This window comes from Gordionus sp. m RMFG-2023, chromosome 3, assembly GCF_954871325.1.
Source record: "Gordionus sp. m RMFG-2023 chromosome 3, tfGorSpeb1-WG-v2, whole genome shotgun sequence".
Taxonomy (NCBI): domain Eukaryota; kingdom Metazoa; phylum Nematomorpha; class Gordioida; order Chordodea; family Parachordodidae; genus Gordionus; species Gordionus sp. m RMFG-2023.
This window is the reverse complement of record NC_088777.1, coordinates 8,101,150-8,129,095: the sequence shown is the minus strand read 5'-3', so window position 1 is coordinate 8,129,095 and position 27,946 is coordinate 8,101,150. Positions and strand designations below refer to the sequence as shown.

General features: G+C 28.4%; 1 protein-coding gene across 1 annotated transcript in view; it reads right to left on the bottom strand.

Annotated features, from left to right (window-relative positions):
* Positions 1 to 27,396, bottom strand: part of LOC135925767 (exocyst complex component 2-like) — a 28,750-nt gene extending 1,354 nt beyond the window's left edge. Inside the window, exons 1-24 of the mRNA XM_065461237.1 lie at positions 27,221 to 27,396; positions 27,006 to 27,176; positions 26,801 to 26,954; positions 26,542 to 26,655; positions 18,934 to 19,058; positions 18,437 to 18,526; positions 18,098 to 18,244; positions 15,664 to 15,810; positions 14,988 to 15,090; positions 14,627 to 14,739; positions 14,380 to 14,445; positions 14,031 to 14,138; positions 12,566 to 12,717; positions 12,269 to 12,328; positions 11,769 to 11,950; positions 11,099 to 11,253; positions 10,163 to 10,236; positions 9,855 to 9,977; positions 9,349 to 9,504; positions 7,425 to 7,547; positions 3,052 to 3,193; positions 2,037 to 2,092; positions 692 to 814; positions 54 to 187 (exon numbers count right to left, since the gene is read on the bottom strand). Coding sequence (XP_065317309.1) covers positions 54 to 187; positions 692 to 814; positions 2,037 to 2,092; positions 3,052 to 3,193; positions 7,425 to 7,547; positions 9,349 to 9,504; positions 9,855 to 9,977; positions 10,163 to 10,236; positions 11,099 to 11,253; positions 11,769 to 11,950; positions 12,269 to 12,328; positions 12,566 to 12,717; positions 14,031 to 14,138; positions 14,380 to 14,445; positions 14,627 to 14,739; positions 14,988 to 15,090; positions 15,664 to 15,810; positions 18,098 to 18,244; positions 18,437 to 18,526; positions 18,934 to 19,058; positions 26,542 to 26,655; positions 26,801 to 26,954; positions 27,006 to 27,176; positions 27,221 to 27,341 — 2,939 coding nt within the window. The 5' untranslated portion in view covers positions 27,342 to 27,396. The remainder of the gene's footprint in view (positions 1 to 53; positions 188 to 691; positions 815 to 2,036; positions 2,093 to 3,051; positions 3,194 to 7,424; positions 7,548 to 9,348; positions 9,505 to 9,854; positions 9,978 to 10,162; positions 10,237 to 11,098; positions 11,254 to 11,768; positions 11,951 to 12,268; positions 12,329 to 12,565; positions 12,718 to 14,030; positions 14,139 to 14,379; positions 14,446 to 14,626; positions 14,740 to 14,987; positions 15,091 to 15,663; positions 15,811 to 18,097; positions 18,245 to 18,436; positions 18,527 to 18,933; positions 19,059 to 26,541; positions 26,656 to 26,800; positions 26,955 to 27,005; positions 27,177 to 27,220) is intronic.
* Between the last annotated feature and the right edge of the window lie 550 nt (positions 27,397 to 27,946).

The window sequence follows — 27,946 nt, the reverse complement described above, 5'->3', positions numbered from 1 at the left end:
AAAAAGTGAAAGTTAAAAAGAAAAAAATACTCTAGATATATAAATTGTACGACTTTTTATAAGCTTTATAAGAAGGGGAATCGGATAGTCGGGAGAAAATAGAATAGATTTTATTCAGCGTTTCTTTCGATTCGGAATTCAAATAACCGGAGAGGGCTAGTTCTAGACAGGAGACATCCAATTTTGCCTTTTTAAAATTTTTAGAAAATAAAGATTATAAAATTTATATTTTGTTTTCAGAATCAAATTGTTGAATTAGGATTATATTTGCGCATATTAGAATTATATAATCTTTTTATAATATTAATTATACATAATTCATATATATTATAAAATTTAAAAAATAAATATTATTTTTTTAATACAAGATTAAAAAGGTGCATAATTATCTGTATGAGTTCTCATGCGTTTTTTTAACTTTTCTAATATTTATTTTCTTTCTATAAATACCAAATATTGAATAAGTTTGTATATATTCCCATAAAGACATTTTTTGTTATTATATAGCTGTTTTATCATAGTTTTTATTCAAAAATTGTTCAATTTTTACTCTAAGATAATATAAATTTTTTTTTAACATAATCTTAATTATATGGAGATTTTGAATAAAAAAAGTAAAAGACATTCTTGAGCCAGCAAAAACAAATATTTAAATAATGTTTCTCATCAGAGGTTAAAAAAAATAATATACTTGTATAAGGCTTTTATCGTTGTTAAAATTGATACTCGAATAAATGGCGTATAGCTTGCCGAAAATATTCTCTACCAATTTGCACATAACCCTATTATTAAGTGAAGGAGATATGGAATTGACCTGATTAAAAAAAAATGAAAATTCTAAAATTATTATTAAATTCAAATAAAATGGTCAAAAAATTTGATAATTTCAAAAATAATCAATCCGACTTTTCAAAACATGACAAGCAACCCTTGTTTAATTGTCGAGAAACAAATTAAAGAAGGCTCACTTTTTGCCTTCTGTTACTATTTTTTAAAAAATTTTACTTATTTAAAATGAAAATTTTAATGAAAACAATAAAATATTGCAATTTTGGCTTCTATTCATCATTTTATTTTAAAATTTTAATTCGAAATAACATACAAACTTATTAATGTTCCTTTTTTTGCTCAAAAATATCTTTTTATATGAGGTTAGAAGTTAATATTTAAAAAATATCTTTTTACAGCTTTAATCAGATGGAATATATTAGCCGTTTAACCCATAACAATTTTACCCCAAGGTATTTGGGCAATATGTCAAACCAGGAAAGTTTTTCGAAAGTTGACCATAAGTAAGAAATTATCACACCAAATGTAATGCTCAAGGGTTAAAAAGTATTCGTATTAACATTGTTAACTCGTAAATCACTACTCTATCTAAAAAGTAATCTATTTGGTTTATTTTATTCTGAAACCTGGTCGAAAGAAGGGTGTGTTTAAAAAGCCAGATATGAGAAATGGTTAATATTAATATATATAATAATAAATATATGGTTTAATAAAAATTTGGTCTGTTCAATTTGTATAACAATTAGCCAGAGTTTTAATTTAAGACTCATGTGTCAACCGATTATTAAATGTATCATGTATGGCCTATTAAATTAGGCCTATTATATTATGTTAGATGATAACTTAATTGATATATTTTATTAATATTTTTCTACTTTGGTACACCTTAACTTCTTTTTATTATTAAAATATATTAATTATATATCTATCGATATCTCCATTTTTCTTCCATATCATATGCTTTTCTTCGGAAAAAAAAGATTTACATTATTGGCCAAAACCTTCAAACGGCTAGATTACTTTTTTTTAAAGCTAGAGTCAACATTAGCCCGGCTCAGAAATGTTCTTACCTGGCCCATGCGCTTTCTGGGAACTCCAGAGTTAAATAAAGTTATAAAATCCACTTAACAATTTATATTTAAAAAGTTTTTTAAAAAAAAAAGGATATAAAATTTTTAATATATCTAGGACACGATATCAAATTTGTAAAGTGAGTTACGATAACTGCTATTATATTTATAATGAACCTCGGAATAAACTTCGATACAATTTTGTAGGATAATAAGGGCGTATGTCTTGATTTCTGTTTAAAATAAATATATAATTTAATAGATAAATTTGGTCAAAAATAAGAAAATTGGTGTTTTTTGTAAAAAAAGGTTTAAAAGAAGTAATATTATTTTGAGATATAATGTTCAGTTGATATTAGAGATGTGCAAAGCCCAACTCGCCAGAAAGCCCGGCCCTCAGGCTAAAAATTTGTACAAAAAAATCGGGCCGGGCAAAAATTCTTACCGGGTCAAAGAGGAACGGGTTTTGCAGACCACTTCTAATTGATATAATAATATATTAATGGAATTGAAACGGTTTAAATGCCAAGGTACTTTAAATCTTTAAATTCATTACTTCCATTTCTTCCCTTTTAAATTAAATAATTGGGCTTTCGATTTCATTCCTTAAATAGCTCTCTCAGATATTAAACATTATAAAAAAAAAACCTTTTCTTTTTCTATCAATTTAGTTATTCCTTAATAATAGCACTCCATAATAACTTACAAGTCATCATCAAGTGGGAGATGAGACATGAATCAAAAATCGCATAAAAAAATTATTTTACTCATAGCTAATGAAAATGATAACAAAAATTTTGACTTTGACAAAAAAAAGAGATTTTAGCTGGAATATAAAAATTGAAATGAACAATAATTAAATTTAAAAAAATAATTAATACATATATTTAAATTTAAACATTATATAACTTTATTCTAAAAAATATTAATTAGTCATCTGCATTTATAGAAGAAGAAAAAATTAATTCATTGTATCCAATGTTTCGATGACATATTAGTTTGTATATCATCTTTCAAGGAAATAAAAATTTTAATTTAAAAAAATGAAAGGAAGGAAGAAATTTCAAAATTAATAAAAGAAAAAATAATGATGATAAAAATAATAATTTTAGGTATAAAATAATAAGCTCTTCCATTAATAAATGAAAATATTTTTTTTTAAAAAAATATATAATATTTGGATCAACAAAACCTGAGGGTTCTGGGCACTCTCTCCAATCGAAAGATAACGCGTTCATGTTTGTCATAATGTTTTCGACGATGGGTTCACTTATCGTATCACAGAAGTTTATAAATAAATTTTCGTCTAATTCTTGAAAGGATTGGGTTAATTTCTGGCATATACAGTATATTTGTTAAGATTATTACTAGTTTTGTTAAAAAGTAACCTATAACTAGCTAAAGTTATATTTCAAAAGTAACTAGTTACATGAAAAGTTACTTTTGAAAAAAAATGAGACCGAGAGTAAAAAAAAATTCGAGCGGGACTTTAAAATGTTTAAATTTTGGGTTGGGATATGGTTTAAAAAAAGCTGAATATGATCCGAAGTCTACAATGCGATCGTAAACTACCGCAATAAACTTTAAATCGAACGGATATTTTTATGATAAAGAGAATGATTCTCACTCTCATTGTTTGCTTTAATAACTACAAACCCAATACGAGAATGTTAGCCTGTGATCGCCAACCGAACCGTATTCTTTTTAAAGAGAAATTCTGTTCGAGTTTTGTAAAATAATTATTATTAATTCTAAATTAGCTTCAAAGAAAGTCCTCTTTCTAAGGAGCTTTCCTAGATTTACTCCTCCTTTCCTATTTTTCCGTCATGCTATATTTCTTCTTTATTTTTTTTTTAAAAATTAACCTAGATTTAGTTACTAATTACTATTATAATATTAATGGCTCTAATTTAATTAATAAATGAATTTCGTAAAAAAGAGAAGATTTTTATTTTTTTTACAGCACAATATTTATGTGTAAATAGTATTTTTAAAATACAAAATGTAGATTGTATATAATTAGTACAATAAATTATATGGTGGGAAGGAGGAGGTCAAAAATGGAGCCGTATATGACAATAAAATTAGATCTGCATATATCAAGAGATACACGTTGTCGAAGATACCTGTGGGTCACAAGTGATCATGAATTTTTTTACAAAGGGATTTGAAGAAGGTTAGGGCATCTTTACCGAAAAAACCGGTTGTGTCGGATACAAATGGTTAGGGAAATGTATTTGTTAATTTTAGAGTTTGCCGCTCGCATGAATGAGTACTAAGAGGGAGCGAATCGGTCGATGCAAGTGTAATCCTTTGTTAAAGGAGTTCAATTATTCCATGGTATTAAGGTAAGCCCATCTGGCCGGATACTATTTTCAGTTGAGAGGCCACAGGGTCGGGGATTTGAGCTGAGCTAAAAGCGCGGAGAATGGTACCGTTAACTGCACTGTGCAGAATCGACAGTGAAGGTGATGTCCGAAACAATCAACGGGGTGGGAACATAAAGTGCATGCAGAGTTGGCCAGTATTTTACAACCGAGAGTGGGGATTAGAACAGAAAGCGAATTCTCTTTTCAAATTGCTAGAGCGGAGTTATTGTTAAGTGATAGGAATTAAGCGGCAGCTTGATTCTGAGGCTAAAAAGGTAACAAGGCTGAGTGGCGCAGGTGATCTTAGGCCAAGACCCCCAAATTTCGAAGGCAAGGAGGCCTGCATCCAAGAATTAGGGCTGAATTATATATTGAGGATGTCTTCTAAAGAGTTTTTGATTGTTGATTCTATTTGGGTAAGAATTTCTGGGAATAAGAAAAGTGGGGCAGAGCGGAAGGCATGTTGGATTTTGGGAATAAAGAAAAAGTTTTTGAGAAGGAAGAAAGCTTGATGGGAAAAGGACTTTGAGGATTTTATGTAAAAGGAGAAATTTTGTTTTAAAATATTCGATTGCTTTATTGCCTCCTATTGGGGATCCAAGATGTGTGAACCCGGATAGATTATTGGGTGTGAAGTTATGAGGAGCGGTAAAGATTTCATCTGGTGAATAAAATTCGCATTTGTTGTTATTAAGAGACAACCTTGTAAGGGGGCTATTTTGAGGAGGTCATCATGTGGACCAGCAAGGGTTCCATCATCTAAATACCAAACATTGAGGGTCAAATTTGTCTTGCGATATATCATTTCAATGATCGACTGGATACTTAAGCAAAAAAGGGCGGGTGCAAGGGGATCACCCTGTTGAATGCCTTGCCTTGATTCAATTATTGTGTTATTGAATTTAAGGTAGGATGATTTGTTATAAGAGGCAAAAAGGCAATGCCACTATTTAATCACTCAATAATAATATCAAAAATGTTGACAACTGAAAAAAAAATTTTTGACTTCTGTTTTACTCACTTGAAGGCTCCGTCGACAAAGTTCAACTTAACAAAACAAATTAAGTGTCAGTTAATCAACCCAATCCCCAACAGCAATGCCTCTTGTTCTTCAATATCCACCTTTAATTATAACATCCCTGATTTAAAGGCTAAACTTATCAATCGTAAAATTAATGCCTGTAATTTTAAAGCGGTTTTAAATTTAGCAGTGTCCGAAGACACCATATCCCCTGACAATTTGGATACTATACTCTAAGATTTTAGTGAACTACCACCACTACCTAATTCCTACTCTTCCTCTAACCGCCATAGAAGTTACTAATGCAAAAGATTTTAGAGCTATATACCTTCAAGACCTCACCAAATCAACAACCACCAACACTGATCTTTTACACATAACAACTCTTCTTAATCATATTATAAACGACAACATATCTTCTTCAGTACAACTTCTTATTCACGGTGCACGCTTAATAGCCTTAAACAAAAAAGATGGCGGCATCCGCCTAATCGCCGTAGGCTCAATTTTCCGTCGAATTATATCTTAAATTAATTGTACTCGCATTAAAAACAAGCTCACCGAGTGACCCATCAGATTGGCTTCAACATACCTTCCGGTTGTGAAGCGGCCTCCCATGCCACGCGTATCTAACTTCACTCCACAAAAAACTATACTAAAAATGGATTTTAAAAACGTCTTTAACTCTCTTAAATGGGAACATTTTCTCCCCATTTTCTGCGACGCTTTTCCCGAATATTCTCACTACCTTTTTGCCACTTATAACAAATCATCCTACCTTAAATTCAATAACACATTAATTGAATCAAGGCAAGGCATTCAACAGGGTGATCCCCTTAGACCCGCCCTTTTTTGCTTGAGTATCCAGTCGATCATTGAAATGATATATCGCAAGACAAATTTGACCCTCAATGTTTGGTATTTAGATGACAAAACCCTTGCTGGTCCACATGATGACCTCCTAAAAATAGGCCCCTTACAGGTGTTGTCTCTTAATAACAACAAATGCGATTTTTATTCACCAGATGAAATCTTTATCGCTCCTCATAACTTTACACCCATTAATCTATCCAGGTTCACACATCTTGGATCCCCAATAGGAGGCAATAAAGCAATCGAATATTTCAAAAAAAAATTTCTCCATAATTTCCACCTTTTACATAAAATCCTCAAAGTCCTTTCTACCCATCAAGCTTTCTTCCTTCTCAAAAACTTTTTCTTTATTCCCAAAATCCAACATGCCTTCCGCTCTGCCCCACTTTTCTTATTCCCAGAAATTCTTACCCAAATAAAATCAACAATCAAAAACTCTTTGGAAGGCATCCTCAATATAAAATTCGGCCCTAATTCTTGGATGCAGGCCTCCTTGCCTTCGGAATTTGGGGGTCTTGACCTAAGATCACCTGCGCCACTCAGCCTTGCTCCCTTTTTAGCCTCAGAATCAAGCTGCCGCTTCCTATCACTTAACAATAACTCCATTGACCCCCACCTCACGCCTTAACAATCTGAAAAGAGATTCGCTTTCTGTTCCAATCCCCACATCACGAAAGCAACATGACTGGGATCTTTCCTTAATACGCCATTCCGTTGAATATCTAATATCGAGTGCTGCGTCTAAGGGATCCCTATCAATTCTTACACATTTATTATCACTCATTTTAGTTGATGAATCCTAACTGTTGACCATCTCTCTCTCCTACAACTGCGAGTTCCACAACTTTTACCCTCCTTATCGGGTTACGAATGGTTAAACAGCTATGTCCAGCTCAAACTTAGGACTTCTTCTAACAAACGAAGAATTACGCATGGCGATAGGTCTCCGTCTCGGTTGTAAAATACTGGTCAACTCTGCATGCACATGTTCCTACCCCGTTGATTGTTTCCTGCATGCACATGTTCCCACCCCGTTGATTGTTTCGGACATCACCTTCACTGTCGATACTGCACAGTGCATTTAACGGTACCATTCTCCGAGATTTTAGCTCAGCTCAAATCCCCGACCCTGTGGCGATTACAACACTACCTACCAATCGCCTATATGAGTAACTTTAATGCTTCTTTCAGTCTTACTAAATAGGGAGAAGGGGGGGGGGTTAAATAACTTTCCATTTTTTTAATATAAGAAAAAAGAAAAAATGTTCAAGTCAGAAATATATGCAAAAAAAGGGTACATACTTTTTTAATATTATCCGTGTTAGGGATTCCATGGAGATTTAGGATTTCTGTCAAATTACCGGTTTTGATTAAGGTGCATAGTAGGTATTCTGTATTGCTGAGGCAATATAGCAACCTTTTATCCTTTTAATTAATATTCATGAGACATTTATAACAAATAACATTTGCATTTAAGTATTCGAGGTCTGCAAATGGCAAAATTTTAGGGCACGGCTCAGTTGGAATATAGTTTTGTCCGGCCTGGCCAAATTTCTACTCGGCCGGACCCGTTTCCAATTTTTCACTAAGGTTGCCCGACCGGGATTTTTTAAATATAGGTCCTACCTAACCCAAAATATACGTAGTTGAAAACCAAATAGATAACTAATTATAATATCGGGGAGTGGTTAATTTAATAATGCTACACTTTATGGATTTTCACTTCTATCATATATCAGAGTTCATCGGTAATCCAGCCCAATAATTTCATTTCCCGGCCCAAATAAAAAATTTTCAGACGTTAATACGGGTCCGGCCCCCTTTGCAGACCTCTATAAAGTATATATCATTATAAACCATCCAACGGTAACCTAATCATATCAAAAATTGTTTTACATATTATTGACCAAAACTTAACCGTCTTTGAGGATATTATTTTACACATGTTTTTTTTCCATTGATATAGTGGATTCGGAATATAATTAAAGATGTAAACGTATATAATACTATTTAATTTAAATGATTACAAAATTATTTCTTTCTTGCTTATTAACTAAAACCTTGTAAGTATAGGTCCAGTCAATGGGTAGTCATCGATATCTTTTTCGCCTAGTGCATTTTAATTATATCCTGATTGTATTATAAAAATAAATTGGGAATCGAATAACTGCTAAATCGAAATTTAGAGTATTCTGGGAAATTTTCAAAAAAGTCAGGGATTGACCGTTTTTCCTTAATTTAATCAGTTGCGTTGGATTCGAGTAGTATGAGTTGGAACCTTTCAGCTACCTTTCTTTCTGAACCCGAGATGATGAGAAATAAGCTTGGCAGACCTTCATGCTATTATTTAAAATTTTGGCGATCTTCCACAATAAATAACCAATAGCTATGGCGCTTATTCATCTATTCCAGTTGATTTTACAGGAAAGGAAGTCGTAGGCAATAAATTTCATCAGCAAAGACTCGTCGGGGGGCCTCGATCTATATATCTCAATATCTCCAGAATCTAAGAAACCAAACAAAATTCTTCACGGTAAAATTCCTATTCTCTTTGGTGCTATCTCATCGCACTAAAAAAAGAGATAACGGATACCGCCCTTTCGCCATTGGCTCTTTATTTCGCAGAATCTAAAATGATAAACCGGTTCTTTGTGCCAAGCTTATTCCTCATCATCTCGGTTTTGAATAAAAGATAGCTGCGAGACTGCAACATATTCTATTCGTATCATAATAGATCAAAATAATAAAATATGTGCATAATTAGACTCAATTTTCGAGAACGATCATGGTAATTGGTTCGTCCTTGACCTTTTAGAAAATTTCACAGAATACGCAATAGAATCAGGATTTCATCAAATCTGAACAAAGTATTCAGCAGAGAAATCCCCTCGGCATTGCTTTTCTAACGGGAATAAAAGTACTCACTTGCTGGGAAAAAAGGCATGTTTACCAGAAAAATTATTCCCTCCTGGGAATATATTTGAGATCAAAATTGTGAACAATATTTGGCTGCATTAATACCTGCAGCTAAATTTAAAAAAAAAGTATTTTCAAATTTAAAAGAAAAACTAATTGCGTATATCTATATAGAATTCTTTCGATTCAATGTTTGTTTGTCCATGTTATATTCCCACCCCCACCCCCTATGAGGAAAATAATAAAATAACACAATATTGAAATTTTTTAACTTTTTAGATAACAGTATTTTTCATTCTGCAAAAAAAACCTTTGTAATTTTAGATCTTAGAGAACGTCGAGATTTATCCATATTCTCTTTTTCCTTTTCAGGAACTATAGAGTCGCGACCTTTAGAACTACCTCTGGCTAAGTATTCCAGAGAATTGCCGAAGGCTAAGATCATCTCCGTACAAGCTAGTGTAACCTTTTTTTTTAAATATCAAGATTGGATGTATAAAATTTAGGCACACACGGTGGAAAGTTCAAATATGATTGATTATTATTATATCAGCTCAGATTACGATAAATTGAGGACAATGTAATTAATCGATAAAAAAAAATTACGCCATGTATTTAAGTGTTCGTTATGCATTGAAGTGAATACTCTTAACAATTTTATTTTAAAATTATAATTTAAGATTTTACAATTTGTAAAATAAAAACATATAAAATTAAACGTCATTTAAATACATAAAAAAAAACTAATAGTTTGTGCAAATTTAAAACAAACAAGCAAAAAAAAAGTGGCATAAATAGCTTTATATAAATATTAACTTCTTTTTGATTGGTTCTATCTGCCCCGAAGATAGATAATTCGGGTTCCCCGCCCAATAAAGGATCGATTAACCATTTAACGGACTCGCATTTGCCCTTAACCAAAATCTCGAAAAGTTTTATCTGAAATGAATAAAAATTTATATGTATAACCAGCAGTAAATTTTTCTCACGTCAAAAAAAAAAAATCGGCAAAAATAAGCTTAATGGATGGAAGGTTGAAAGATGTAAGATAATATAAACAAAATTTGCATTGTTGATTAAGTAATAATAAGTAAATCAAACAATTGAATAAATAATCTCAAAACTATTTTGGTGCAGCCATATCCTTTGTCCCGCTTCTCGATTTTCCAATTCTCTTTAAGGCACAAACTTTTCATCTCTTTAAATTTTTGTATGTTACAGAAAAAAAATAATAATTAATTAATAAAAAATTTTAAATAAAACATTGGGTGGGGGGAAATGGAATAAAGATTAAAGCAGTTTGAACTTAAAATCTTTAAAAATTGAAGTTTTATCATTTTAATTTAAAATTTTTGATTTCATCTTGAGAGATTTTTTATGCACTAAAATTACAAAAAATTTAATAATAAAATATTTATTTTTAAAAAAAAAGTTATAGCATCTTTAGGCAATATTTGGTTCTAAAATCTTTCTTCTTTAAAAATAAATAATCCAAGAAGGGGGGGGGGGTTCATTCTTATTTTGTCAATCAATTGTTAACATTATTATTATCTTGGAAAAAAAAATTATCTAAGTTGTTAATATAATTTAAAACTTATCAACAAATTCGTAAATAACTTAACTGACTAATTTTTTTAAAATAAATTTAGAGTTTACAAAAATGGTTTCCAATATTTTATGAAAAGAATAAATATATATGTGTGTCGTATTGGGATATGGAATTTATGAGTTTACTAAAAACGATTTTTAAATTTTAAAAATCTGATTTGAGAGGAATTGTTTTTCGGCATGTACCGAGTACACAAAATGTAAATTTCAAACAATTTTGCCATGAACTTTAGAACTCCTATCTAATTTATATTAATTTTTGTATGAATTTTTCCATATATATTTTAAAAATAAATGTATAAGACGGAAAATAGCTGAAATTTATAGGGTTAAATACTCTACACATGCTAGAATACATTTCCGGTTAAACGGATCTTAAAATCAAGAGATTTCGAATTTCCAAGGATTCCATTATCCCAATACGACATATATAATCGTGCATGAATAAAAACCCTTAGCTCCGGCTTTAAAATGAGATATCATAGCGAAAATTCTCAAATCGCAAATCAATTTTTTGACGCAAATAATCGATTCCTCGGGAATCTGAGCCACGGAACCGGCAATTTCTTCCCTTTTTTCCCAATTCAGAATGGATAATTGACAAATTCTAGAAGGTAAAAAAAAATAATGAGAGGGAGGGGACAGAATAAATTTGTAAATATTTGTAATTTATGAAAATAAGGCTCTAAGAAAATAAGAGTCGATACAAATTATTCGATTCAAATAATTGAGATATTCGTATTTGCGAATCGAATAACGAATAATTTGAGTTTAGGCCTATTAGAATCAAGACCTAGAAGCCCGGTTCGGAACGAGCTAAAATAGCATCATTGGATACGAGCGGGTCACAATGGTAGGTTGTGACACTGTGATAATAATAATCCAGCAGAATTTTACCATGGACAAATGAAATTTAATGTGTTTTTTAAGGAATATATTCATTGGTAGTTTTTACCGTGTTTTTTTGATAATAAAAACATGATTGTATTAAAAAAGCATAGTGCACTGAGTAAAATATAGTGTCTTTAAAAAAATATAGCATATTTAAGAATATGACTAATTATATTAATTTATATATATAATTTATTTATTTTATTTAGAAGGTCAGAAAATAATTAAAACCTGACATCCTTTAGGGTAGAATTGAGCCAGCCAATGCCGTCGGTGAGAATGTATCCAGCATATTCAGACCAGTCTCCAAGTACGGATTCTCGCCTTTGAACCGGGTTAAGGGCAAGAGTGGAAGGAAGAAATACTGCCCTGACCAAATCGCAGTATAGAGCCACTATGTCGTTCGTCAGGTACTAGAAGAGGCAAAATAAAGAAAACAAAATATTGAATAAAATAAAGAGAAATTATTGAATTTAAAAAAATGAAAATAAATTTAAAAAATAAATTATTAAAGAGATCAAAGAAACAACTGATTGAGATATTAAAAATTTTCCTTTAACGTTTGATTAGGGGTGTGTTTCTGGTAGTAAAATTAGACTTTTGTATAAATTATTAGAGATGAGAAAATACCTTGGGTATTATGATTTTAAATAACATTTACAAAAGTAAAATTATACTTAGATACATTAAAATAATATTATGTATAGAATTAAATGTTTAAAAAATCGTACTTTAAAGCGAGAAAATTTGTTGGGATCTGCTTTGAAGGCTTTGTCAGCGCTGGTGGTTTGCTGATTAAGTTAAATATATTTTTTGTTAAAAATATTTTATTTTATAAAATTAATTATCAAATTATTGACTTAAGAATGTTTCGGCGAACTATTAACTAGAAAAATTATGTGGGGGAGGGGTTAAGACCTACTATGATATGTATGAGAACAATTAAATATTTAAAGTCCGCCCGACTTTGTACATATAATCCGGTTTTAGATTTCGGTAAGATATTAATTAAGGTATGTAAAATTTACATCTTTATTAAAATACAATAAGCCCGAGAAATAAGCTTGACCAAGTTGCCAAAAATCGTAAAATCCCTGAGTCATGAGAGACGATATTTCTTCGATGTAAAGAGAAATGAGAGGGGTAGAATTTATGTTGTTAAGGTTGGTGTTAGAACCGTCTTTGAATAAATAGGTTTAAAAGAAGAGAAAAAAAATTAATATTAAAGATATAACTGTATCTGGAGCAAATATATATATTATATTTCAACTTAATTTATACTCCTATTATATTGGTTATCCACCTGTCATTCATCCATATATTCATTTTCTTTTTAGTAGGATTGGCAAAAATCGTGATCGTTTTTTACAAAAAAATTTTTTAAAAAAGGATTTATTTAATTTAATTACGATTTTAAAATAAAAAAATACTACCTAAAGGAAAAGAGGTAAAGTTATTAAGGTAACATGCATTCATGACATTATATCACATCTGTTTTCTTGTTAAATTTATAATTAAAACCATTGTTAAATTAGCAATACTGAATTGACTAAAATGTAATATATCACAATGTTATAAATATTTAACATTTACCCATTATGATAATCTAATACATTCTGATTCCTGTGTATATAATCTAATTAATTTTCTTTAATGTTAAAAATGTTAAATTATTTTAATGAAACTAATATTCATAAACTGCACTTAAAGTATTTTTAGTCGGAGACTAAAAAATCCAATTTTCTTAGCCCAAACCCGCCCAAGACTGAAGTAAATTTTATGGGGGATCTAAGCCAGACCCACCCATCCAGTGACTTGATGCAACCCGAATTTTCAAAACATATATGAAAAAGAAATCTCAAACTCGAAATATATTTTATAATCTATTATAATGTTAGTCATTAAATTCAATAACTTTGACAATTTAATGTTTATCTTATTTTTATTCTATCTATTATTAAATATTTAAATGAAAATGAATAGTAAATATTTCCTATTAAATTTTTTTTTATATATTTAATATTCAATCAGGCAAAAAAAAGGCAGAATGGGAAGGAAATATAACTTTATAATTTTTAGGGCCATAGGGTCAGCCCTGCATGATTCTAACATTAATATTAAAAAAACATATATAATTATTATAATTGATTTTTGATATTTCCTTTAAATTTTAAAATTATTAAAAAAAAGATTTTATAAAAGTTACACTCAAAAAATAATTTCGGGATTAACGAAAGCACAACGTATAAAATATTTCGTAACGCTAAAATTTAGTAATTTATTTAGTTAAAACCTGTAAGGAAAATTTATTTCAAACGAAGTATATTAAAATGTTTTTTTTAAACAAAAATCTAATATTTATTTAAGAATTAATTCTCAAAATCATGATTTTTATACCAAAACATCAATTAAAATCGTGATTTGAACCAATTTGATTTGATCATGCCACACCCTTATAAAAGGCAAATAAAAAATTATAAATATAAAATAAACGATTGTAATGTAGATTAGGCGCGCTTTTGGCTTCGCATAACGAAGGTGCCAGATTTAATAAATTCGAAGACGATTTATTGGCATTTATACTCGTGTAAATATCCGATCCTATCAAAAAAAAAAAATTATCAATAAAATTTATACTTCATTATAATTAATTAATATATTGCTGGTAGCAATTTTACTGGATAGATCATATAAAGTTCCATTTTTAAGGAGGGGGTGTCTAAGAAAATGAAACATCTTCAGGCAGCAAACAAAAATTTAAATATTGACTCATCGTTAAATTTTATCTAACATTAAATCCCCCCTCCCTCCTCCATAATAGAATAAAATATTAAATTGTAACTTGTTGGATTGCCCAGTTGAATCTGACTAACTTTACGACTCGTGGCACCGTGAGATTGGTTCAAAACTAAAAATTGAATAATTAAAAAATAAGCATTTTATAATTCGCATATCAAAACCATTACCCTGCATTCACGGTAAACGCGAATTCACGGAGGAGAATACACCGCGTATTTTTATATAATTGGCCGCGAAATTCGCACTAACTATGAATGAGGGGGTTATATATAATAATATTTTGAATAAACATGTCTTAAAATTCCTATCCTTGCAATCAATGAGCAAAAGAGTTAGCCAGGAGGCCATTTTCGTGATGCTTTCCCAAGCGGAATCATTTTTAGTATCGATTTCCAACAGGTATCTATATATTTATTTTAAATTTAATAATCAAAAAATTACAAGTTAGAATTTTTAATAAAAAAAAAATATCGTCTTTTAAATCTCCTAGATGAGCACTTTTGTAAGATTCTTAGAATATTAAATATTTGGCCTAATCATATTTCTCCCATTTTAAATTTGTAGCCCCTCGAGGATCGTTAGATCGTATTGGACATACATTACATTTTTCAAACTAAATTAAAATTTCTTCCTTTGTTTTTATTATTAAACTTCAAAATATCTTTTTGTTCCTCGAGAGTAGACGGGTAATCGAACAGCCTATTTCGTAGCAATTTTTTGAGACCGTCCATTTTAGAATCGGCAATATCAAATACTTTTAAAAATCAAATTTTTTTTAAAATAGATGATCATTTAGATTAGATATAGATACAAAATAATATATGATATAGTAAGTGGGCACAAACTGAGCGTTTCAAATGCTGCGTTGCAAAGGTAAGTAATTTATTACAAATGGTGTCGTGCAAATTGATCAAATTATCACTTGGCATTAGAAAACACTTATAAAATGCAAATTGGATTTTTTTAAATACTTCTTCATTCACTCATTTTGCAATGCAATGTTATATAAAATGTAAAAAAAAAATTAGCGTATCTTAAAAGGAATATTTAGAAATTGACTAGATGAAAAGTCAGACGATAGTATAATTAATTTACAAAAACCAATTTTTATAACTTATTTAAAGTTTTAATTCTTCGATACAAAAATAATGACAACCTCAATTTAAACAAGGGATGCGCTAAGTTTATTTTTATTAAAAAGGTACGGTAAAACGCAAACGCTCAATTTGGGCGCACTATAAAAAGGAATGAAAAAAAAGCAGACGATAAATTACTAAAATTTTATATTATTAAATAGATATTTTAAGAGATAAATTTAAGGAATAACCTCTTTTAAATATAGGTATGTCCGCTAATCCCCCTGAACTGCTGACACTAGTATTTTGAACGTTGGGAACTAAGCCAGTGATGGGAACATTGTAAAAATAAAGAGATTTAGCACGATTGTAATCGTTTATGGCCATTGCGTAATCTCCTATATAAAATTTAAAAAAATACATATAAATTAAATAACGAATCAGATAAAGAATAGCGATACGACCAGAATATTTTATCCATCCTACTATGATATATAAAGGTAAAACATGTTTATTACTTTATTTTCATAATTTAGAGAATTTGATTTTAATTCCATGAACATCTAATTTTCCTCGTTTACCCTAAATTCACAGCACGAATTCGCGGCGAAGAATAAAAAATGCATAATATTATGTATACTTCGTCGCGAATTCACGCTAACTATGAATTCAGGGTTACGCTGAATTTATGGTATGCCCGATTCGCTTAAGCGATGCCAGATTAATCGCTAGCGAAATAACAGCAGATATCACAACTATAATATTTTTTGAAATATAAGTTAAAAGCGGTGGTGATTTCATTATTTCGCTCAATATTTATAAATTATACCTATATTGGCTTGATTATTTCATAATAAAATAAATCATACTCAAATATATTGACAAATTTAATTTTAAACAGAAATAAATTATCATAATAATCTGATGATAAAATATATGTAATAAAGTTATAAACAAAATTAAAATGTATATTTAAATTAATTTTTAATTTTTAAGGCAAAGAGTTTTTTTTATATTTTCTTCCTTTATATGACATGCGTTTTTTTCACAACAAATTAGTTCCAACTGGGAAAAGTCTTTCACAAGCAGTTGATGTTCCTTCTATAGATAAGTAATCCCTTACCATTTTCGAGAGTATGGGGACGACATGCATTTGCCTTCCACCACATTAGTGGGACAGTATCACTCTTTGATCTTGGCTCACTCAGTTAAAAATCAATTTCACACAGATTATTTTGTTTTAAAACAAGGTCTAATCTCTTTTCTTAAATTTCATCATTATGTAGCTGTTATAAATCTCTTTAAATTTGTCCATTAACTTGGATATATCAATATCATAATCAGCAGATATTGATTTAAAATATTCTATTGCATCATCAGTAGTTAAATTATAATGGCCCAATATCATATGCTAACCATAATTAAAAGATTTATAGAAATCCATTTTTTAGGTGTTCAAGAATTAGAATATAATAGGGTATAAACAAATTATAAGTAAGATAATTCTCCCCCACATACCATATTTGTAGTTTCCTATAAAGGCAATAGGATAGCTTTAATTTTTATAAGATCCTCCTATTCCTCCTATATGTTAACAAAGTATTATATTATTCCCCACTTATAAATTTTAGTTTACCTCTGATAATTGCTTTTCTTGAAGCTTTATAATATTAGTTATTACTTCATCGACTTGCATGCTTTAACAATAAACCTTTTTCAATAATTGGGTAGGTGCCATTCCACCGATTCAAAATATGGCAAATAAAAATTTAAGTATTACTTCAATTTTCACTTCAAATATTTTTAAATTTGTGCTAATCCTTTTATATAATCACATCACATCACCTGTTAGATTAGCCGGTTATCAAATAGAAATGGCAAATGTTAGATTTATTAAAAGCAATTTATTAAATATTCCAAATAATTCGTTTTATTCGAATTAAATAAATGATCGTATTCGGAATCGAATATTTTAATTTTTTTGAATAGGCATAACCGTGATAATGGTAACGCGATGCGGCGTTCATGCGTAAAAAATAATATAGATGTATAATTTAGTATTATGTAATTTAAGCTACGGTATCACTCTTTTTCGTCATCGTCATAAACGAGGCAATACCATCAGAATGATCAAAAAACCGCATTTGGGTCAATTATTAAAAACGACCCGATTAAGCTTTTAGCCAAAACAATATTATGTAAAGCCTAGAGATTTCGTTCGTATATGGCAGAAAAGTTTAGATATCTTTGCCAAATCTCTAGACTTACTATATAATATTATTTTAACTAAACATGGGCCCTACCCTCCGTGATATAGACTTTAAAAAAATTAAGTTTTTTTTAAATATTTTTGATTATAACTTATTATTTTAAAACCATTTTGGTGTAATTATTTTATAAAGAGTTGGGGTTGATGGCCACTACCCATAATAACATTGTATTAGATCATAAATTTCATAGATGTCCTTTATTTAACGTTAATTTTATTTTATTTAAACACAATTTTTTTTTATATAATTGTTAAAAACATATCATTTTATTTATTTTTCCTTAAAATCCATAATCATAATAAAAAAAAATAGGTAGCACTAATAATCACAACAGTAAGCACCTTATAAATCTCAAATAAATTTTTTTAAATTAAGGTTAGAACAGAAAAAAAATACATTTTATAGTGTAACAAACCTTTGGCTATCCATTTTGTGAGAGCTCTGGGGAGATTGAAACAGATTCTAAACCTATTGATCAATGCTAAAGCGTTTCGAGTCGAATCAGCTTTGGCCTTATTACCCAAGATGTCGGAAAAGAGTGATTTGGCCTTTTCGTTTGCTTCTATAATTAACATAATCCAGGCAAAAAAATTTGATATGTATTTTTAATACGATTTTGTCAGGAAAAGATGGACCTAGGGAAAGGGGAGGGATAAGGATCTGATCAACATGTAGAAGTGGTAATCTCTGGATATTTAATTGCAAGTTTATTCATTCTATAAAGCATTTTTTAGAAAAAAAAACATTTTAAAACGTGATAATTGGTGTTCCAGCTGATCGAACAATTTGTAAGAGGCTTGCGGGGAAAAAATTTGAGCGTCTTCTTCCATTTTATGATTCAGCGCTATTTAAATTTTGTTTAAGAAAAAATTGGTTTAATATAATTTTGGCCAAAAAATATATTATTGATAAATTTGATTAGAAAAATAGTATGGCTTTATCAAGGAATGGGCAAGTATCTAGATACTATTCAATACTTTTATAAAATTATATATCGCAATCACATGGTGTCTTTTTCCAATACATAAGTATCTTTTCCCAATAAATATGTATCTTTTCAACACCATGTGACTAAAAAGCTATATACATATATATTAAAAATCAATTTTCCTTTACCTAATTTAATTATGGGGAAGAGAGAGTATTAAACTGTTATAAAAAGCATCAACTATAAGTCATTCATTCATCAATAAGATTACGATGTAGGTGTAAGTTTTTTAAATTTATTTTATTATATATATAATCACAAACTTTCTAAAGAATCTAAGCAACCCAGGAAAGCGGTGAGATTCGTCTTTATGAAGGAGTAGGGGCCTTCAGTCTTGAGGTTAACATTTGCCTTGAGATATTCCAAACCGGCTTTGAGTTCTTCGTAACTGGCGTAAAAAAATATAACCGTTAATAAAATGGGAAATGTGATAAATTGAATTAAACATTGTAAACTATAAGATGTTTGGGGAATAAATCAAAACGCTAAAAACAAGGTGGAAAAGCCCATTATAAGTGAAAAAAATGTAAGAATATTAGTGTTAGAATACGATTTAAATCAATATTGGAATAATAGAATCCATCAAGATTCGGAAACCTTTCAATTTTAATATTTTATGGAATGCGATTTTCAAATTTAAAAATAAATTTGATTTGACTAGAAATGTATTCCAGCATGTGTAAAGTATATCTTATTCAATCTATTAAGATGGAATTTCGTTGAAGTTTTTCACGTGGAAGGGAATGAATGCAGGCAGGTTAAAATATGGTAGGAATCGTTAAAAATATAGTGGATGTAATGGCAAAATAATTTTTTTTAAAAATTGATTATTAAAATTTATCAATTAAACAATGAAATTATATCTCATTAAATAGAAAGGTTAAAAAATTTGTTTAACTATCACATATTAAGCCAATAGTCTTTCTTAAAAATAAAAAAGTCAATTGTGGCTAAGGCCATACCAAATCGTTTTGATGTTTGAAGCAAACTGTTAAATAAATTTATAAGAATTAGAATATAAAAAAAATATGCTCTCAATACTCTAAAACTATGTTATAATTATATTTTTGTTTATTTTAAATTTACAAGTAAAACTAAAAAATTATATTAAATGTTAACATGTAAGTCATAAATGTCAATATTACTAAATATAAAAATATCTAGGTAGGAATTTAATTAAAAGTTTGCACCGGCTAAAATTTTTTATATCCTCTATTTAATTGAGTTTAGATTCTATTCTTATGATATAAACAAGTTATAAAAATTAAATTAATAGATATATTCAATATTAAAATATGATAAATTAATAAGTATATATCACCCAATCTATAAATAGGGGTAGTGTTGTTAATTGGTTGGTTGTGCAAAACCCAGACCCGTTGGGGGTCTATAAAATTGACCAAACCAGCTCTGAGCACGAACCCCGAGCACAGACCCACCCAATAAAAAGTAAAAAATAAATAAATCTCATTTAAGCTTTGTTTATTATAAAAAATATTTACCAAAAATATAAACATGACAATTTCTATGGTTCTCAGCTTAGGGTTAAAAAATTTTAATCGAGACCACTTAGGGCTTAGAAATACCAAAAAAATAGGACTAAAATGAATTATTATGTTGGTTAGCCGAGCGATTAATTCCAGCTATACCATCCTAGCTCAGAATTGAACTTTATGCCGGATTTGTTTAATTTCATTGCTATATTTTTTTCTAATTTTAGAAATGTATGTTACATAACATAAGTACAATTGATAACATCAGCTTATAAATTTGGCAAGATTGAGCTCGAATTGGGATATTTAGAATACTTTTGGAACGTTTTTATTTGGGGGGGGGGGGGGTTGGTTACAAACAAACGTCTTTTTTCTTGCCTATTCTGAAATCAAAATATATATAATCTTCAATTTATCCTTTTCATAAAAAAATAAAAATTAATAATAAACTTGACTTCCAAAATATAAAAAAACTTAATTTTATTTTTAAAATTAAAGTTAAATTTAATAAAAAAAATATTTTCTTAAAAAATTAATTATCTTAGTAAATAACTTAAAAAAAAATAAAGCAACTTCAAAAATATAAAAAAAATGCATGTGACTGCCATTTTTCATCACAAAATTATTAGTGTGTTAAACGGCTCGATTTAAGCCAATTTTTCAAAACGGCTAACTCAATATTTTATCCAGAAAAATATTACTCAAGCCTGAAGATTTTGCTCATAGATGGCACAAAGGTCTAGAAATCTATTAGCGAAATCTGGAGCCTTAGGTACTAATTCTTTGGCTAAAATAGTGAGTTAGCCGTTTTTAAAAATCGGCTCAAAATGAGCAGTTTAACAACACTATATAAATTTAAAACATAATTTATTATTAATATTTAAACATGCATGACGTTTAATTTAATCTTTATTTTTTATCCACATTTAATTTCAATTAAAATCTTACTTTATTGTATATTTAAAAATAATAATACTCGTTTCACTTCACTGTAATCGAAAATTATGTGGACGAGAAATTAAATTTGTTTATAAAAAAGAATACATATTGTTAATGTCATAAGTGAGTCAATTGTTGGGGAAATGAAGACGTCAATATATATTCAATGATTTTTGAAACTAATGATGAGTCGTGTTTATACATATATTCGCGTTTTATTTTTAAATTATAATAATTAAATTTGGCGAAATCATTCTGAAAGTGTGTTTAAATTTTTTTTGATATGTTATTTTTATACAAAAATTAGTTAGAGATATGAGAAATTTTTATTATTTTGTGATGATTTGTGCTTCCCTATAAAAGGGAAGCGAAATTGTAATTTTTTTACAGTTAATTTTCTTCGCTTTAAAAATTATAATATTTTTTGGTTAAATAATAAAGTTAAATTATCAAGTTAATTTGTAGTTTGAATTAATAGTTGAAGTGGACAACGTGATAGTTAAAAGAAAAGTTTTATATAGAAACTAGAGACGCCACGCTATATAACATATAGGGGAGACTGGGGTTAGTCGAACGAATTTTTACAAAATTGGCTATAGCTCTTGTTGTTTTATAGATAATATAAAAAATAATATGTGATTGGATACCTAAAACTATACTCTATAAAGGTGCCTTATAAATAATCTTAAGAATATAAATCATTTTTTTTAAATTTAATTTTTTGTAAAAGTGAAAATTTTGTTCAACAAGCCCCAATAGCGGGGTGAGGCAAACCACTTCAAGGGGCTTCCTAAACCATTGGGTTTTTTAGGGCATAATAAATTGAAATGCATTTTTATTTATTAATAATGATATGTATAGAATAATTTTATTGTTTTATTGTTCAAAATATCATAATACTTATTTGAAGCTAATTATATATAAAAATTGAAACTTAATTTTGGCTAATTTAATAAACATTTTGGACATAAAAAATATGAATTTTAAGGAGATTAAGATTTCTTAGCATAAATCCTAAATACCAAACATAAACAGCCATGAAATTGCCTTTTCAAGATTTTGAAATTTTTTTCATTATTAATTGCCATAATTGACGTGTATGGTTTAGCAAACCCCGCTAACTCTAAATTGACAAATCATGATTGAAATAATATCTAGATTTGATAAATACTCATAAAACTTACCCAAATTATAGAAGAATATTTAAACTTTGTAATAAAATTTAATTTACATATAAATGATTATATATTTTAATAAAAATTAAAATTCTGTTATGTAAAAATCTTTTGAAAAAATAAAATTTTTAGTAATTAATTATTTCAAAATATATTTTGTCCTAGATGTATACTAATGAAAACTATATTAGGATAAAATTTTAACCTTCTGGTGTATTTAATTTTAAAATGAGATTAAGTGGTTTGCCAAGCCCCGGGGTTTACCTAACCCCAGTCTCCCCTATCTTTTATTTTGAGTAATTATAAAAAGTAATTTCTATATTTAATTATATTCTGGTAGGGGTTTAAATATTTTTATTAAATACCTTTAAAGTAATTAATATTTTAAAATTTAAATCTATAATATTAAATCCGCAAGATGGCATATTATTATTTTTTTTAATTTTAAATTTTTTTAATTATATTTTTAAAAATTATATTAAAATTTCTACTTAAAAATCAAACTATAGTCCATTTATTATCTATGAAAAAAATTTATTAGCACAAATTTACGTTTAAATTGTTAGAATTTGAATATAAGTTTCAGTGACCATCTATATTTAAATTTAAAATCCTAAACTAAAACAAAATGATATTTTTAAAATAAGTTTTTAATAAGGTTCCATTTTATATATCAATACCCATAATAAAAGGGCCGTGGCTAGAACTAACCCCGATATTATTAATAATCATACATTTTATCACATGACAATTCATTTTCAGATGATAACCCGCTATGTTTAAAAATTAATACTTCCATTTTATTAAAAATAAACCTAATAATATTTCAGAACAACCATAAAAGCAATAATTTTTCTTAATTATTTTATCAATAAACCTGCCGAAGTAGATACTAGGAACTAGAGTGCATTACAAAACTCTTTTAAAGTTATAATTTTTCTTAACTTATTATATTTCTAGATTTAAATAGTCTATGATAATATCCCTTATCCTACTTATAATTAATAATAAAATCTTAATTTTTAAATGAGCTTGCCAGATTTTTAGACCCAAATCCTACGTTAAATAAATCCATTAGATATTTTTTTTAAAAATACCTGAATATTTAACTTTATATAATAAATTGTGAAATATTCATATTTTATTTACAGATGACACATCCTGGAGCAATATTTATGTGATATGCTTCATTTTCTAGCATGATTGAAGAATATGAGCAATTAAACTTAGTTAATTTATATATTGCAAGGTTTACCTTGTTAATAGCTCCTCACCCTGAAGAGCTCATAAATCTTCTTAAATATCAAAAGGATTATTAGTAAATATGGTGGCTTAATACAAAAAATAATGCTCAAAAAATATAAGGAATATATCAACATTCCGTAAAATGTGCTTATTTAAATTTAGTGTGTGCCTTAAACACAAGGACACTACAACTACATACTTCCTAAAAATTGTGTCAATGGTTGATAAACACACAAATCATGATTTAAGTAAAATTATACGTTAAAATAAATTTATAAAAATCGTATAAATAGATTTTTTTTAAAAAAATTGAATCTCTTCCTAAAAAAAGATTACTTTCTCTCGAAGAAAGGGAATCGGTAGAAAAGTATTTAAACCTAAGTTTAATCCAAGAATTCATGTCAAAAATAGGGGAAAATATGACCCTTAAAAGATATTCACAATGTACAGACTAAATCAATAAATAAAAGGGTAACCATTTAGCCAGCATTTCTCAGCTGCTAAAGGGAAAGGAGCAAAAAGCTAACACAACTCCTCTTCGCAAAAACGTTCTTTTTCACTTGCAATTTTATTTTAATTTATAATTGCGCTTTTTATAAAAGAGACTAATTATTAAGTTTACCTGGTGGATCTTATATTTTAGTTTATAAATTTTTATAATTAATTAATTTTTTTACAATGATAAAATAGAATTTTTTTTATAAAATACTTGTCCGTTTGATGTTAAATAATTTTCGTTTCATTCTCGAGTTTTTTTAATTAAGTTTTTTTTAAAGTTAACATACTACGTGGCACATACGCTCACAAGGACAGACTGGCGAGGTGTCTCCTACTACCCGTAATTGAGGCCCCACCACTTCAGTATTAATATTATATTATAATCTTGATTTAATAAACTTATTAGAAATTTAAATCTGAGTTAAGTTAAAGTTAGCAATACAATATAAGGATATGCGAGATTTTACCAAATTACTGGAGAAGATACCTAATATTTTATATCTAATAAAGGTAAACCTTCTTGACCCTCCCGGCCCAATTCCCATTGACATTGGTGATTATTGAGTAGGACAACATTGTATTCAAAATATAATACCCATATAGAATTTATATATAATTAAAAGTTAAAATTATTCCTGTCAATAAGATCTAGATCCGCACTATATTATGGTAGAGCGAATCTGAATATTATTATATAATCTTACAACTGTTATTCGATAACCATTATCATATCAATATTTAACGCTGATCAAGTTATTCAGATCCCGCCCAATAATTGCTTTACCCATCGAGAGGAAGCACTTGACTTGCTTTCTATTTAATGGATCTTTAATTAGCTATCGATAGATACCTCAATCAACCATACATGCTTTTATAAAGTCAAGAAAAACAACTTAAAATATATGGGTTTGTGCCCTGGATCTGAAACCCGTGTCTGTGCTTGGTGTTCATGCTCAGAGTTGGTTTAGTACGATTTTTATACCCAAGCCCTGGGTTTTATGCAACCAACCTATTAAAAACACTAACCATCAGTCTGAATCACTCCCTTTTTTATGGTATAGGATCAAGAGGATATTTATAATTTTTAGAATAAACTTAAATTTTATATGCTACAATTAAATTAAATATTTGATTAGTTTGGAATAATTAGAATGATTCGGAGTAGAATTAAAAACGAGTAATATATTAAATATATTCTAAAAATTTTTTAAATTACTTTTCAAATTTAATAAAATGGGGGTATTAAGGTTTCTTACAATATTACCCACTTGTCTAAATTAATATATAAAAATATCAGAGGTTGCACAAACCAATACATCTTTTTGCCAATACCAATATTGAGTCTTTTTTAAATTAAAATATAATCTAAAAAAATATTTGTTTAGAAAATTTGAAGAATAACAAATATTATATGAATTTCCACAAAAACATTTTTTGCTATTTTTTATAAATTTAACTTTTTAAATTTTTAAATGTATCTAATATAATATATTCTTTGATCTATTTCTACAACAGCCATTTTATAAATTTATAATTGGATCATACCTATCCCAATGGCTGGCTTTTCAAGCTGACTTTACAGATCTCTAATTCATCAATAAAGTACATATACTCAAACACTCATAAATTTCATTATGTATAATATTTTTGGAGAAAAAATAGTAGGTAAAGGAAATAATATCAAAACATAGTGGTCAGATTAATATTAATCTGATAATTAGATCAACTCAGCATCGATATGCAGGATATTCACTGGATGCAAACGCCCATAAAAATCTGTCTACCCCTCTAAAAAAATTCACCACCTTCAGTGCCGATATTCCCACATTATTGATTATACCAATTTTTATTTTCAAATAAATTTTAAAAAATGGAAATGTTTTACATTAAATCTAGTCAACACCACTGTAGTATATTGTTTGCACTAATATGAGTTTACTGATAGAATTTTTAACCCTTTTAATACAAAAATGATACAAAAATAGTTTTATTTGGAAAACAATGTCTATGATTGTGTGCCATATATAGATTTGGTTGATGTTTGGTTAATTTATATAACAATACATTTTTAAAGATTTGATAGATAACAACCCATTAAATTTATCCTAGCCATAGTCTACCACCCTTAAATCCTACCCCTACTCACCCACAAAAAATTTTGGATGCAAACTGTTTCTGCCCCTCCCACTCATGTAGATGCTGGATCAGCTTACCTCTGATTAGTTTTAGGGCTAACAAACCATATTATGAGGAAAAATCTTCAACTTAATAATGTGTGATAATTTTTTTTATACAATATCAATATACTTTAGTATAAAATATTAAAAAGGAAAATTCACACTTTAACTGATATTCATTTTTGAATAGGCCTAACAAGAATATTATTTAATAATAGATTTTAAAAGTGCATAATTAGTACATTTTCATAAGAAAAACTTATTAAGTTCTCCTTGCCTAAAAAATCTAGCTTTTAAAAATTGTGATAAGCTCCAGATATGCATGCAACAAAAATATAATATACCTGTTAAAATGATGATTTTCCAAAAGGTACCATGATGGTAAAAAATTTTCTTGCATAAGATTACCTGAATTATCAGGATACAATTCTTGTATATCATCAATGGGATATTTTTGGCTAAAAAATAGGAGGAACATGTTTAAAAAAAGTTCAAAATATCAAAGAAAAGAAATATATTGTTATGTGAATATTTTTTTTTAAATATAATTATCTTCATTTTCAGTGAATACCATAATTAATATATTAATAAAAAAATATAAACATTTTATCTTTTCCTTTGATGTCAGCTACTAAATTAAGTGGATCATCCAAAAAGTTAGTAATTTCTAATTTTGAAAGTGGTTGATTTTTTGGAAGTCCTATCGGCACAAAATATTTGGATTCATCTACCCATACTGCCGATTCTTGTAATGGCCCTAAATTTATATAATAAAACAATAGTAACAATTTGTATATCAAATTATTACCTGCTTGCTCAAAAAATCCTCTAAACTGAACTGTACTTGTTCCAACACCGCCAGATATAGTTACAACAATAACATCACCTTTCCCTTTACAAGGCCCAGTTCTAGCTAATATTTTATTTTTAGATATCCATTCAGCAGTTAATAAACAATCAACTTGACATATTCTTAGGGCTTTAATAATATTAAGTTTTATAAAAATTAATATTTCTTATTACCTATTAAATCTCTAGCATTATTGCCTAAATTTTCACCTCTAATGGCTATTTTAGTTCCTGGCGGACCTTCTTTAGGCGAGATCCCAGTGACCATAGGTTCTTTAGTAGGTGGAGGAGGCATTATTTAAAAAACATATGGCTAGCACCGTAGATGAGCATTTAGTAGAATGCATGAAACCTACCACAAAATTTTCTTAGCTAACATGACTGTCAGATTTAACTTTTACTACCAATTGGCATTATATAACTTATACTAAAATAGAAGTAGTCATTATTTTATTTCTATTGCTTTGTTTAAAAAAAATTTGCTAAAGATATAAAAAGATAAATATATAGGACTAGCACCCATAATTGGTTTGTCTTAATCAAAAATAAGAGTACAATTATAAAATAAGTATGGATATTAAAAATTTAACATAAGTAAATCGAAAATTATCGAGAAGAAATTTGAGCGTAGCAGATATCGTCCATTAAGAATTTCAATCAAATTGTAAATTTCAAGGGATTACGCTTTACACTGCTTACTACCCAATGGCATAAATTCCCCTCCCATACACCAGGCCAAAAATTTTTAATATCGGCTGAAATATTTTTCAAAAATATTACCGATTACTAAATCTTATTGCATATATATTCCAATTTACATTTATTTATCACATTTGTCCGAAATAAATACGCTAGTGTAATTCAATAGAATAGAATGTTTTATTCTAATAATAATTATTA